Here is a 13,751-nt window from a genome sequence, read left to right on the forward strand (position 1 = left end):
CGGAGTTGTGAACTGATCCAACTATTCTGGAGAGCAATTTGGAACTATGCCCAAATGGCTATGGGGCTGTGCATACCCTTTGACCCAGTAATATCACAACTAGGTCTGTATCCCAAAGAAATTATAAAAAAGGGAAAAGGAAAAAAGGAAAAGGATCCACATGTACAAAAATATTTATAGCAGCTCTGTGGTGGCAAAGAATTAGAAATCGAAGGGATTCCATCAATTGGGGAATGGGTGAACAAGTTGTGGTATATGAATGTAATGGAATACAATTGTGCTGTAAGAAATTATGAGCAGGCAGATTTCAGAAAAACATGTAAAGACTTAAGTGAACTAATGCTGAGTGAAGTGAGCAGAACCAGGAGAACATTGTACACAGTAACAGCAACATTATGCGATGATCAACTGTGATAGACTTAGCTCTTCTCAACAATACAATGGTCCAAGACAATTCCAAAGAACCCAAGATGGAAAATGTTCCATATCCAGAAAAAGAACTGTGGAATCTGAATGAAGATTGAACCATACTATTTCTACTTTTGTTGTTGTTTTTTCTTTTTTGAGTTTTTCCCCTTTTGTTCTGATTCTTTTTCACAACCTGACTAATGCAGAAATATATTTAATGTAATTGTACGTATATAACCTATACCAGATTGCTTTCTGTCTTGGGGAGGGGGGAGAGAAGGGAGGGAGGGAGGAAAATTTGGAACTAGAAATCTTACAAAAATAAATGTTGAAAACTATCTTCATATGTAACTGGAAAATAATAAAATACTTTTAAGACTAAAGGTGGGCAAATAGGGTTTTGTCTCAGGATACCTGGCATCTGGGGCATGCTTCATCCTCTTAACAGTCTTCCTTCACCTCATGGTTCTCTGACTAGCTCTGAGCTTCTACACTTGATAGTTGTCAAAATTCTCTCCCGGGGCACATTGCCAACCCCTTCCTGGAGTCAAGGAAGAGGGTAACACTCCTATCCCTGCCTCCCCACAGGGAACTAGGACACCCAGTTATCTTTGGCTGTAGCTTGAGGGCACAAGATTCATTTCCTGGGGGATGGGCTGCCTCTTCCTCAGTATGGTGGCAGCTGACTTGAATGACTTACATGAAGTCACCCATGACACAGTGAAGGTAAAGGCTGGTCTGTGCCAAATGGGAAAATATCCCAAGGCCTTGACTTGTCCTAGGTGAATTTCACTTAGCCTGCCCCCAGTCTGCTTCCTACCAAGGTGGAATATCCTACCCCCTCCCCGCCTGAGGCCTCTAATCCCACAACTCTGATAGCACCTGATGCCCCCTCATCCTCCTATAGGGCTCCACAGGCACCAGAACCCCTGATTATGGCTCTTCTGTCATCTTCTGGTGGAGCTGTGAGTGGGTGGGATTTGTTTGGAAATAATTATATAATTAGAAATGTTTTCAATTAGTTCAAAGCCCTTTCACCCGGGGTACCCATCTTAACATCTTTTTTTTTTTTAAACGGGGCAATGAGGGTTAAGTGACTTGCCCAGGGTCACACAGCTATTAAGTGTCAAGTGTCTGAGGCTGGATTTGAACTCAGGTCCTCCTGAATCCAGGGCCAGTGCTTTATCCACTGCTCCACCTAGCTGCCCCCCATCTTAACATCTTAAGAATGTTATTTTCTCCTTTGCCTCCTCCTGGAGTCAGGAGTACCTGACTTCAAATCCAGCCTCAGACACTTAACACTTACTAGCTGTGTGACCCTGGGCAAGTCACTTAACCCCCATTGCCTCACTAAAAAAAACAAACAAACAACAAAAAACCCATCAACCGGGACTCATCTCTATGAGTTAAAATCCAGCTTCAGACACTTACTAGCTTTGAGGTCCTGAGAAAGTCACTTAACTCTGTGTCAGTTTCCTCATTTATAAAAATGAACTGGAGAAGAATGTGGCAAACCATTCCAATATCTTTGCCAAGAAAACCCCAAAATAGGGTCACAAAGAGTCAGACACGACTGAAAAAAATGATTCAATATGATTGTTTTCCTCTATATTTCTAAATGTTATGTTTCATGCCATTAAAAACATTATTCTGAGACAAGGTCTGTAGACTTGGTCAGACTGTCAGAGAGAATTATTTATTTATTTACTTACTTACTCATTTATTTATTTATTATGGGGCAATGAGGGTTAAGTGACATGCCCAGGGTCACACAGCTAGTAAGTGTCAAGTGTCTGAGGCTGGATTTGAACTCAGGTCCTCCTGAATCCAGGGCTGGTGCTTTATCCACTGTGCCACCTAGCTTCCCCCTGTCAGAGAGATTTATGACACAGAGAAAGGTTAAGAAGCCCTGTGGCTCAAGATTATCAGAGAATGGGGACAGGGCATCGTTGACTGAGAGACGCAGTGAGAGTGATCTACCACCCAGCTACCAGCCTCAACCCAGAAGAATGCAGAGGAAGCATATCAAGGACATGAAGAGAGGTCATCAGGGGCCCTGCTGTGTCAAAAGTGTGGGCTATCCATCCACATGTGCTGCTCATGCAGGAACCCCTTGTGTATGATCTCTTTGTTTACTCATTCTCCCCATTAGTGGCATGTATGTTTGTGGGGGAAGTTTATGGGGAAGAATGCTCTGCTGTAATTTGACTTTGCTATTCCAATAAATTTGCCTTGAGCTTAAAAAAAAACCCAACTAGGTGTCACCTTCTATAACAAGACCTTTCTCCTCCTCAGTGTCTTTGATAGCAAATGCAAGTTGAAACTCTAAGATCAATTCTACAGGGGAGGGCAATATAGAAGACTAAAACAGAAACCTAGCAGGTTGTTAAGGGGACAAGAGAAGGCCTCCCGGAGGTGGTGACGTTTGAGGAAAGTCTTAAAGGAAACCATGTTTTAAATTGTCAGAGGTTGGGAGGGGAAGTATTCTAGGCATAGAATAGCTGATGCTTTTAACCCCCTAAGCAGTTCATGCTCTGCCTGATCGTAGGATGTACACATTTGCTGACTGAGACATGGTGGTATACAGACAAAAGGGTTGTTAGGCTCATCCCTTACCATCTCAAGAAAGTCCAACTCTTACTTTTCACCAGCCATTCAACCTTCAGCATCCACCAGACCCAAAAAAACTGAAATATAACTGAGCCAGCCTCTTGTGTTTCTGAAGAGATATGTAGATGAAAAAAAACAACAAATGAGCCTGTATAATGCTCTACAATTATGTGGTAGGTGAAACAACAAGCCAGCTTCCTTTACCTGAGCTTCCAAAGATACCCAACAACAGAAAGAACAGCCTTCCCAGATGAAGGGCAGAGATCAATGTCAAGTACAGAATCTGACCTCTTTTCACCAGGCTAGCCTCCAATATCTCTGGTGGGGGGTCAGGAAAGCCCAACTTTTTGTAAGCAACTAAATGTTCTCCTCACCCCAATAGCACTGAGGTGGCATACTTGAAAATAGGAAACCATGAAGAAAAAAAAAAAGAAAATAGGAAACCATAGAGGTGGCGAGATATAAATTCCCCCTACCCCCCACAAAGTCAATGATGGCCACCGTTTCCAAGGGAATAGCTGACATCAACCAAACCACTGAGTGGTTAATGGGTCATAGAAGAGATGTTAATAAAGTAGCACACAAAAAAGAAACAAGAAAAAGCTTATGGAGTGGAGGGAAGGTGGGGGAGGTGCAGGGGAGTGAGTGAGACTTACTTTCATCAGAATTGGCTCAAAGAGGGAATAGCATACACACACTCAAGTGGGTATAGTAATATATTTTGCCCTGAGGGAAAGTGGGAGGGGAAGGGGAAAGGGGGGGAGAGGTGAGGGAAAGGAGGGCAGATTGGGGGAGGGGGAAATAAAAAGCAAAACACTTTTGAGGAGGGATAGGGTGAAAGGAGATAGAAAATAGAGTAAATATCAAGGGGAGGGAATAGGATGGAGGGCAATACAGTTAGCAATAGTAACTGTGAAAGAAATGATGAGCAGGATGCTATCAGAAGGACATATGAAAAATGCAAACCATCAATGGAGGAAGAACTGATGGTATTTGAATACAGATTGGAGTATAATTTTATTTGCTAGTTCCTCTTTCTAAAGTTATTTTGTCTATTTTCTTTCACAACTTGACTAATGTTTAGATGTTTTGCATAACTGCACATGTATGACTTATATTCAATTGTTTGATTGCATAGGAGGGTTGAGGAGGAAGGGAGGAAGAAAATTTAGAACACAAAGTTTTTTAAAAAGTCAATGTGTGGGGGGGCAGCTAGGTGGTACAGTGGATAAAACAATGGTCCTGGATTCAGAAGGATCTGAGTTCAAATCCAGCCTCAGACACTTGACACTTACTAGCTGTGTGACCCTGGGCAAGTCACTTAACCCTCATTGCCCTGCAAAAAAAAAAAGTCAATGTGAAAAAATTTGTTTTTTTTTCTTTTTTTACATGTAACTTGGGGAAAATTCTAAATAAAAAAGTTTAAAAAAAAATTTTTTTAAAAAGAGAGGTGTGTTAAAGGAGACTATATCTGCTAGAGAATCTCATGGCCTAAATAACTGGGTCCTTGTGACCGCAGGTAGAAATTCAGAAACTTCTGCATCCTGCTGACATAGGCCGATTCAATCCAGGCCCTTTTGCCCATAGGATGACAAAGAACATACAATGAAGACAGCTGCAGGACATGATGAATTGAGAGTAGCCCCTGACTCCACAGGAATTCTACCAACTCCCATATTTTCCTTATCTGACCTAAGTCCCTTTGTCAATCCCACATCTAAGATCTTCCGGCCTCCTACAGCAGTTGGGAATGTCTGTCTATCCCACTTTCTGGGAGCAGGTGGATGTGTAGCCATATCTGTCTGAGCTAGCATGTGACAGAAAGGTAAAGAAGCGTCCCCTTGTACCCTTTCTGTCAAGGTAAGTGAACTTATCCATAGCATTCAAAATTTATTTATGGTAATTGATGGTTCCACATATAGAGGCTGTGTTGCTGGCTGGTGGGAAATCACTGTTTTCTTGGTGTTAATTGTCAGGCCAAAATGATCACAAGGGACAGAGAGTTGAGCTATACTCTGTTGCATCTCAGCCTCAGAAGTTGCATGGAGTGCACACTTATCTGTGAACAAAAAGTGAAATAACAATCCTAGAGAGTCATGAGGCACTGGGTTCTAAGTGAGGGCGACTGCAGGCAGATGGAGTCCAAAGCCAGGATGCCAGACCACCAAATGCAGTAGGCCTAACCTAGGCTGGGCAGCCCGGGGTAGAGGTCACGGAGCAGACAGTGAAGCCAGAAAGACATGGGCTCAAATCCCTCTGTATGATCCTGGGCAACTCTCAGAGACTCTGAGTTACAGAGTTGGTGGCTATGTGCTTCAAGAGAGGGAGTTTCCGAGGGGCAGCTAGGTGGCGCAGTGGATAGAGCACTGGCCCTGGATTCAGGAGGACCTGAGTTCAAATGTGTCCTCAGACACTTGACACTTACTAGCTGTGCGACCCTGGGCAAGTCACTTAACCCCAATTGCCCAGCAAAAAAAAAAAAGAGAGACAGAGACAGAGACAGAGAGAGGGAGTTTCCTTATCTGGGAGATCCCTGAACCAGGGAAGAAAGGTTTAGGTAAAAAAAACCCAACCAAAACCCAACACACATGGTGGGTTGCTGGGTCTACCACAAGATCAGTAGCTGTAGGAACCTTAGACATCCCCTAGTCAAGTACTCAGATTGTATAGATGAGGAAACAGGCCAGAGAGGAAATGGGACTGGCCCTGGGTCAGGTCATTTGGCTAATAAATGGCAGGGCAAAGATTTGGGTCCAGTTCTATCTGACCCAGTGCTCTTTCCATGAGCAATTTCCAAATAGGAATCCAGAAAAGTTTAGAGGCGACTGTGGCTTGGGGCAGTTGATGGAAACTTCTTGCAGAAGAGGAGGTTGGAGGTGGGTGGAATTTGAATAAATGGCCGTGATGAAGGAGGACATTGTGAGCAAAGGGCAGAGGACCATAGAGACAATACTAATGACAAGGAGGAATAGGGAAATGACTGACATTTCTATCATACTCTGTGATTCCATGGTTGGTACATTTGATCCTCAGGTATTTTATAGCTGAAGAAACTGAGGCTCAGAAAAACTAAGCAAGATGAATGGAGTGTAGCACATTCCTGATGCAGTGGATAAACCAGTATAGTAGGAGGGTCAGGTATGTGGAGGATAGTAGAGATCACGTTGCAGTGGTCCATGGGAATCAGATTCTGGAGGTCCTTGAATACTGACCCAAACGACTTGGAATTGTTTTCCTATGGATGATGGGGAGCTCTCTCACTGATGCTCAATTGCAGTTGTTTCTTATGTGGGGAAATACTGTCGGTGGCTGGGAGCTGGTCATGGAGACCTCATTGTTAGGCATAGAAGGTGGACAAGATAGAGACAAGATATAGGGTGTGAATTTGGAAAGTGGAGCTCCTAACAGCTTACATCATTACCACCCACCATCCCCACCATCATTTCCCACTGGACTTCTGTGACTGACATCACCATGCCCACCCCGGGTTGAATACCTTCTCTCTATTCCCCATTCAGCCAACTTCCTTTTGGGCTTTGTCTTTCCCTATTACATTCTAAGTTCCTTGAGGGAAGGACTGCCTTGACATTTTTGTACTTGTGTCTACAGCACTTGGCACAGGGCTAAGCACATAGTAGGCACTTAATAAATGTTTATTGACTGACACCATCATCTTCACCAATCTCATCAGTCATTAACCATTAGCATCATGGAGTAGTGATGGTGTCCTGACCAGGAATAAGAAATCAAGGAGGGGCCTCTGGCTTCTAGCTTGGTTTTAAATGTGAATTCGAGATGATGACAGGACATCGATGTGGGGAATGTGGGGAATGTGGGGCTAGCTGGAGCCCAGGAGAGACAAGTCTACAAGACCTGCAAAGAATACTAGGTTTCGAGGTGGAAGGACCTCAGAGAACATCGTCAGAGACTCCTCTCCTTGAAAAGGACCTTTGTGACCAATGAGTCTCATCCCATCATTTTACACGTGAGGAAGCTGGGGCTCAGAGGGGTGACATGACTGGTCCAGAGTCACTCAGTGTCCAAAGGTGGGGTTTTCCCCAGCACTCTCTACTGCACAACACTGCATCTCACACTTTGTGAATCAACAAGCATTGATTACTATGGGCCAAGTGCTGGGGATATAGACAAAAATCAGGCTACTTTTTGGGGAAGAGCTGGGGTAGGGTAGGTAAATGCATAGCAATTTCTGAGATCAGGACACTAGGAACTGGGGGCAGTAGAAGAGTTCATGTTGGGAGTAATGCTGGAACTATGGAAATGTTTGCATCAGTTGTGTCTGACTCTTCATGACCCCATTTGGAGTCTTCTTGGCAGAGATCCTGGAAGGGTTTGCCATTTCCTTCTCCAGCTCACTTTTCAGATGAGGAAACTGAGGCAAACAGCGTTAAATGACTTGCCCACTCACAAAGCTTGTAAGTATCTGAGGCTAGATTTGAACTCTATGTTTGGTACTCTATCCACTGAGCCATCTAGCTGCCCAGGGAAATTAGGGAGGTGGGCTTAGAGCCCAGCCTGTACAAAGCATGGAGGCAAGAGATGGAGAACCAAGTATGAGGAATGGCCAGTGTGGCTGGACCAGAGCGTGTGTGGAGGGGAGTCACACACAAACCTGGGAAAGTATTCAGAAGCACAACATTGTATATACCTTTTGACCCAGAAGTGCCACTGCTAGGTACGTAGCCCCAAAAAACCAGGGACCGAGGGAAATGGTCCCCTTGTCCCAAAATGTCTCTTGCGGCACTATTTGTTGTAGCAAAATACTAGAAGCAAAGGAAGTGGCATCAATCGGGGGAATCAGTGACCAAATTGTGGTACCTGAATGTAATGGGGAATTCCTGAATCATCTCCTTTTCGTCTTCCTCCCTCTTCCCCAGCCCAGACAAAACCTTTGCCCTCCTGATTTGTGACTGCCCGACCCAACAACCATTACATGATAAGCTCCTCCATGCCTCCCATCACTCATCTCTCTCCAGAGATCTCTTCCTCCTCCCCCTCCTCCTCCCCTCTTCCTTCTCCTCTCCTCTTCCTCCTCCTCCTCACCTTGCTCCTCCCCCCATCTCCTTCTCCTTTCCCTCTCCGCCACCTCCTCCCTTTCCTCTCTTCCTCCTCCTCCTCACCTTGCTCCTCCCCCCCCATCTCCTTCTCCTTTCCCTCTCTGCCACCTCCTCTCTTTCCTCTCTTCCTCTTCTTCCTTTCCCGCTTCCCTGGCAGCCACCTTGGCCCAACATGGGTACTCTTCCTCTGCCCTCCCCCAGCTTTCCAGCCTCTGTTTATTCATTGTCTGGCCCAGAGTCACACACTGTGTGTGTGTGTGTGTGTGTGTGTGTGTGTGTGTGTGTGTGTGTGTGTGTGTGTGTGTGAAGCAGACTGGAACCCCAGTCTTCCTGGATTTCTGTCTTTCTGTCCTCCATAGCCCTGCCTGCCTGAGCACATCCTCATAGACGCAACAAATGTGCTGAACTAGACTTAGATTGAACTGAACTGAATTGAATTGGAATGAGCCATTTCTCTGGGAGGGACTTTCCCATGTTAGGGAGTAGGGGGCTGGGGAAAGGGGTCCTTGCCAAGTTCCTTCCACCCCAAGTGAAGCCCCCCAGGAGACTGTGGCCATGCCTACCCTCAGCCCCATGGCTAGAGCCAGCTTCCTCTTCTCTGCCTCCCACAAAGCTGCTATGGGTTTTTCTTTCTTTTTTCTTTTTTTTGGGAGGGGGGGAATGGGGGTTAAGTGACTTGCCCAGGGTCACACAGCTAATAAGTGTCAAGTGTCTGAGGCCAGATTTGAACTCAGGTCCGCCTGAATCCAGGGCCAGTGCTTTATCCACTGCACTACCTAGCTGTCCCTACTGCTATGGATTTTTAAAAAATTATTTGTAATTTACTTTTAACATACATTTTTCAAAATTTTGAGTTCCAAATTCTCTCCCTCCTTTCTGTCCTTCCCCTCTCCATTGAGAAAGCAAGAAATGTGATATCAATTATACATGTGAAGTCAGGCAAAAGATATTTCCATATGAGGCATGTTGCAAAAATGAGGAGACTGAGGAACAGGAAAGTTAAGTGACTTGCCCAGGGTTACACAGATAGAATGCTAGGATTCTTGATTTAAAGGTAGAAAGAAGGAGGGGCAGCTAGGTGGCACAGTGGATAAAGCACCAGTCCTGGATTCAGGAGGACCTGAGTTCGAATCCGGCCTCAGACACTTGACACTTACTAGCTGTGTGACCCTGGGCAAGTCACTTAACCCTCATTGCCCAGCAAAAATAAAATAAAATAAAATAATAAAATAAAGGTAGAAGGAACCTTAGAGGCCAACTAGTTCAACCTTCCCATTTACACATAGGGAAAGTGAAGCCCAGAGAGGTTTGGTGACTTGCCAAAAGTCACACAGCATCAAGTGAAAGAGAAGGCATTAGAACTCAGAGCTTGTCCTACTACAGGGTGGGCCAAAAGTCTCAAAGGGGTCTAATGTTTTAATAACTTTGTAGAGATACTTTCCAACATTTTTATAAGATTTCTAGTTCCAAATATTTCTCCCTCCTTCCCTTCCCTCCCCCCAGATAGCAAGCAATCTGATATAAGTTATATGTGTACAATCACATTTAATAACTTTTTGAAAATCATTTTTCTTTTTTTTTACCATTTATGAAATTTGATTTTTCACAAGTAATATAAATTCTATTTATACTGTACATGATGCTATGGCATTGTAAATTAAAAACAAAAAATAAAGGAGTTCTTAAATATTGGTGACTTTTGGCTCACTCAGTACATTGATGGCAGAAGCATTGCTGCCTTTTGACCCTTGACAAGCATTTTGTAGACATTGTCTCATTTGTCTGTTACGACCACCCTGTGAGGGAAGGACTCCAAGTGATATTATCCCCATTTTATAAGTCAGGAAACCGAGACTGAGAGAATGAAGTAATGTGGCCACCAAGGGAGGAACAGAGTCAGGATTCGAACCCAGGTCCTTGGATTTCAGATCTAGCTTTCTTCCCATATGGTGACCGAGGAAGATAAGGAACAAAGGCTCCTGTAGCAGCCTCTGCAGATTTCCAGTCCTACTAGAGCACCGGCCTGGAAGTGACAGGGACTAACACAAATGAGTCATCTCCTCTCTCTGGACCAAAGTTTCGTCATTTGTACGAGAAGTGGGAGGGGTTGGGGCTCAGCCTTCAAATTTCCATCAGTGACCAAGTTCTATGTCATGTTTTAAGGTCTTTCCCTGCCCTAACATTATCTGCTCTAAGGTCCCTTTCAATCTGTTATTTTAACCCAGGCCAGCTGTGGCTGTATTCTGTGTTCTTTCTTTTTTATTTTTCAGGACAATGAGGGTGAAGTGACTTGCCCAGGGTCACACAGCTAGTCAAGTGTCAAGTGTCTGAGGCTGGATTTGAACTCAGGTCCTCCTGAAACCAGGGCCAGTGCTCTATCCACTCATGAGCTACATGATATTGGGTAATTTCCTTCACTTTCTGGACCTCTGTTCCATTATCTGTAAAATAAGATGAGACTAAATCCCCTTTCCAGTCCCTTCCATCTCTAAACCCTGAGCTCTTGAACTCTACCCTGTTCCTCTTGGCCAAGTCCCTGTATTCTGTGTTCTAAGTCAATCAATTCATTAACAAGTATGTTATTACGTGCCTACTATGCTCCTGGCACTGTCCCAGGCACTTGGGGCAGGGGTAGAGGAAGGAACAAAGACAAGGAATGAAACACGTGACCTCCTAGAGTCCTCGTTCTACAGTCCCTCCTATCCCAGAAGTTTTATGTTCTAGGTCTCATTCGGCCCCGACATTGTATGGTTTTGTTCTAGAGACCCTTCCATCTGGAGGACTCTCTGTTCTAAGAGCCTTCCAGGTTCTAACATTCTCTTCATGGAGCATGAGTTGGCCATAGCTCAATGACTGATGTACATTCATAATTGCAATGACAAAGTCCAGGCAACATTGCATCAATAAACCAGGAATTACTGAGATAATACCTCAGTAATCTCGATGATGTCTGATTATATCAATGGAACCAGCAAGGACCTAAAGATGGAACTAAAATCTGAGGTCTCTCTCCTAAATGAGCAGAGCTGCATGGGAAAAGGAAGTGTCATGTAAATGTGCAGTTTGTGTTTGCTTGTCTGTTATCTTTTGCCAGGTATAGCTTGTCAAGAAAGTAACAAAAGGCTAGCTCCTCAGAGCACCCAAGCTTGTGGGTAAGGAAGAAGAGCAGACCACATAACTGCTTGACAGGCAGCAAGGATGTGAGGCTGGGAGCCCATGTTGGACTAGATCTGAAATTGCAATTACAAATATATCAGCACTCGAGCTGTGGCCAACCACACTTAGAGAAAAGAACTTTAGAAGTGGGAAGGACTGGGGCAGCTAGGTGGCGCAGTGGGGGCAGCTAGGTGGCGCAGTGGATAGAGCACCGGCCCTGGAGTCAGGAGTACTTGAGTTCAAATCCGGCATCAGACACTTAACACTTACTAGCTGTGTGACCCTGGGCAAGTCACTTAACCCCAATTGCCTCACTAAAAAAAACCACACACACACACACACACACACACACACACACACACACACACACACACACACACACACACACACAAAAGAAGTGGGAAGGACTTTAGAAGAGAGGTTTCCCCAGATAGAATGGAGAGCACACAAAAACTTAGAGCTGAATGGAACCTAGAACCTAGAACTCCTAGTTAGGTGGGACCACACAACAAGGACCGTGGAGGCAATATGTGTCATCCTCCATCCTAGCACAGTGCCAAGCACATAGTCAGTGTGTAAAAAATACTTATTGATGGATTTATTGTAAACAAAGAACATGGCCTGTCTGGGCTGGAATAATAGTGTCAAAAATACCTTATAACAAAGAATATGTGGACCAGGAGAGATGATGAATGAGTGAGCAAATGGATGAGCTAAAAGTACTTAGCAAGCATTTACTATGTTCCAAAGCACTGTGTTAATCACTGGGGATATAACTAACAAAGCTTGGAAGGGTGACATAGGACAGTCAACTGGCGTGCCCTTTCTGGAAGAGTCAATAGTATTTATTTCATTACTTGTCCCAGAGGAAGAGTTGGGAAGGGGCAGGGCTAGGGCCAGGGTATGGGTACAATATGATACCAGGAAGATGTCAGTGAAGTGGCTGGAGTTGGCACTCACTGATCCAAAGACATGGGAGGGGAAATGTGGCAACAGAAGTGGGGTAGAAGAGTAGGAAGAACCCTGTGAAATAGTGGTATGAGGTGGTCAGCTCCAGCCTGTTGTAGGTGGGAGCCAGTTGCAGGGTCCATCCTTATTCTCTTTCCTCCTTTTCTGCAGACCAATCAGATAACAGCAAAGCTAAGAGCAAAGAGTCTTTATGCACACACTAGTCCATACCATCACCTATCACCCACCAACCAGCCCCTAGAGCCACTGGTGACTGCTCTGCAGCAGAATAGACAGGAGTTGCTTGAACTCTCACCCATGTAGCTTGAGAGGAGAGCTCCGGGGTCCCAAGTTCTAGGATCCATCCTTCTAGTCAGAGAAAGGGGAACTTCCGGGTAGCTCCAGCCTTAGGGCTGCCTTTCTAGCAATGCCAAAGTCGTGATTTTGAGGTTTCCAACTTGATAGAGAAGGAAGAGGAGTTTTACTGGGCTTATTCTAAGATTTCTCAATGGTAAATCTCTATGGGAGCAAAACAAACCCGGGGTAGATGATTTTGGGGAGCAGCTCCAAGATTGAACACAATTTAGGTCATTGCTGAGCTTGGGGATGCCGGACTTCAGGTTACATTAGGGTTGTACAAGTCTTGTCCTGCAATTCTTGGCTCTGATGGGCCGTAGGTCTGGGGTGTCTGCATCTGAGGCAAAAGAAAGGAGTCACCTCCTGGAACTCCTTGGCCACAAAGTAGTAGCAGATGGCATCCAGGCAGCAATTGGTGTGGGCAATAAAGGTGACTATTTTAAAGACCCTTCTGAGTGTGTCATTAGATTTCAGGAAGAAGGTCAGCAGGATTGTTATGTGCAAGGGTAAGAAACAAATGACAAAAACAAGAAAGCTGGCCAACACCATGGACACACTCTTTCGGATCTGTCTGACCTCGGATATCTCCCTTCTCTGCACCCTCAATAGGCTGCATACAATCTGGAATGTACAGAAGACTAGGATCCCCAGAGGGATAAAAAAGCCCAGCAGAGAGGAGACTACCACTGAGGTATGGATCTCTCGCATCCTCCAAAAGCAGAAGACACCATCTTGGATCTGCCATACAACACGAAAAGCCAACATGCTGATGACCACAGCCCATAGGATGGCACAGACAATGGCCGCCCGGCCTGGGGTTCGAAGGACCTTGGCCTTCAGTGGGTACCTGATGGCCACGTAGCGATCCACACCAATGGCCATGGGGATGCTGATGCTCATGTACGCATTGACAAGATAGATGCCCTGGGGCACCTGGCAGGAGAGATCCTCAAGGCAGCTGACTCGAGTGAAGTATATGACGACAGGGAAGATCAGGATGAGGCAGCTATCTGCTACGGCTAGGTTGACCATGTACACCTGAGTCTCTGTCCACTTCTTCATCCGACAGCAGAAGACCCACAGAGCCAGGATGTTGAGAGAGAGCCCAATGACGAAGAGGAAGCCATAAAAAGCTATATAGACATACGCCTCTCCAGGGGAGTTGAGGGCTGAGTTGCAGGTGCTGGACACATTCAT

At 45.1% G+C, this 13,751-nt stretch overlaps 1 protein-coding gene across 1 annotated transcript; it reads right to left on the minus strand.

Moving 5' to 3' along the window:
- Positions 1-12,818: 12,818 nt before the first annotated feature.
- LOC122753299 (G-protein coupled receptor 35-like) lies at positions 12,819-13,751 on the minus strand. The gene has a single exon (XM_044000653.1). It carries the CDS (start codon positions 13,749-13,751, stop codon positions 12,819-12,821), a length of 933 nt encoding a protein of 310 aa, XP_043856588.1.

Source organism: Dromiciops gliroides, chromosome 4, assembly GCF_019393635.1.
Source record: "Dromiciops gliroides isolate mDroGli1 chromosome 4, mDroGli1.pri, whole genome shotgun sequence".
NCBI lineage: Eukaryota > Metazoa > Chordata > Mammalia > Microbiotheria > Microbiotheriidae > Dromiciops > Dromiciops gliroides.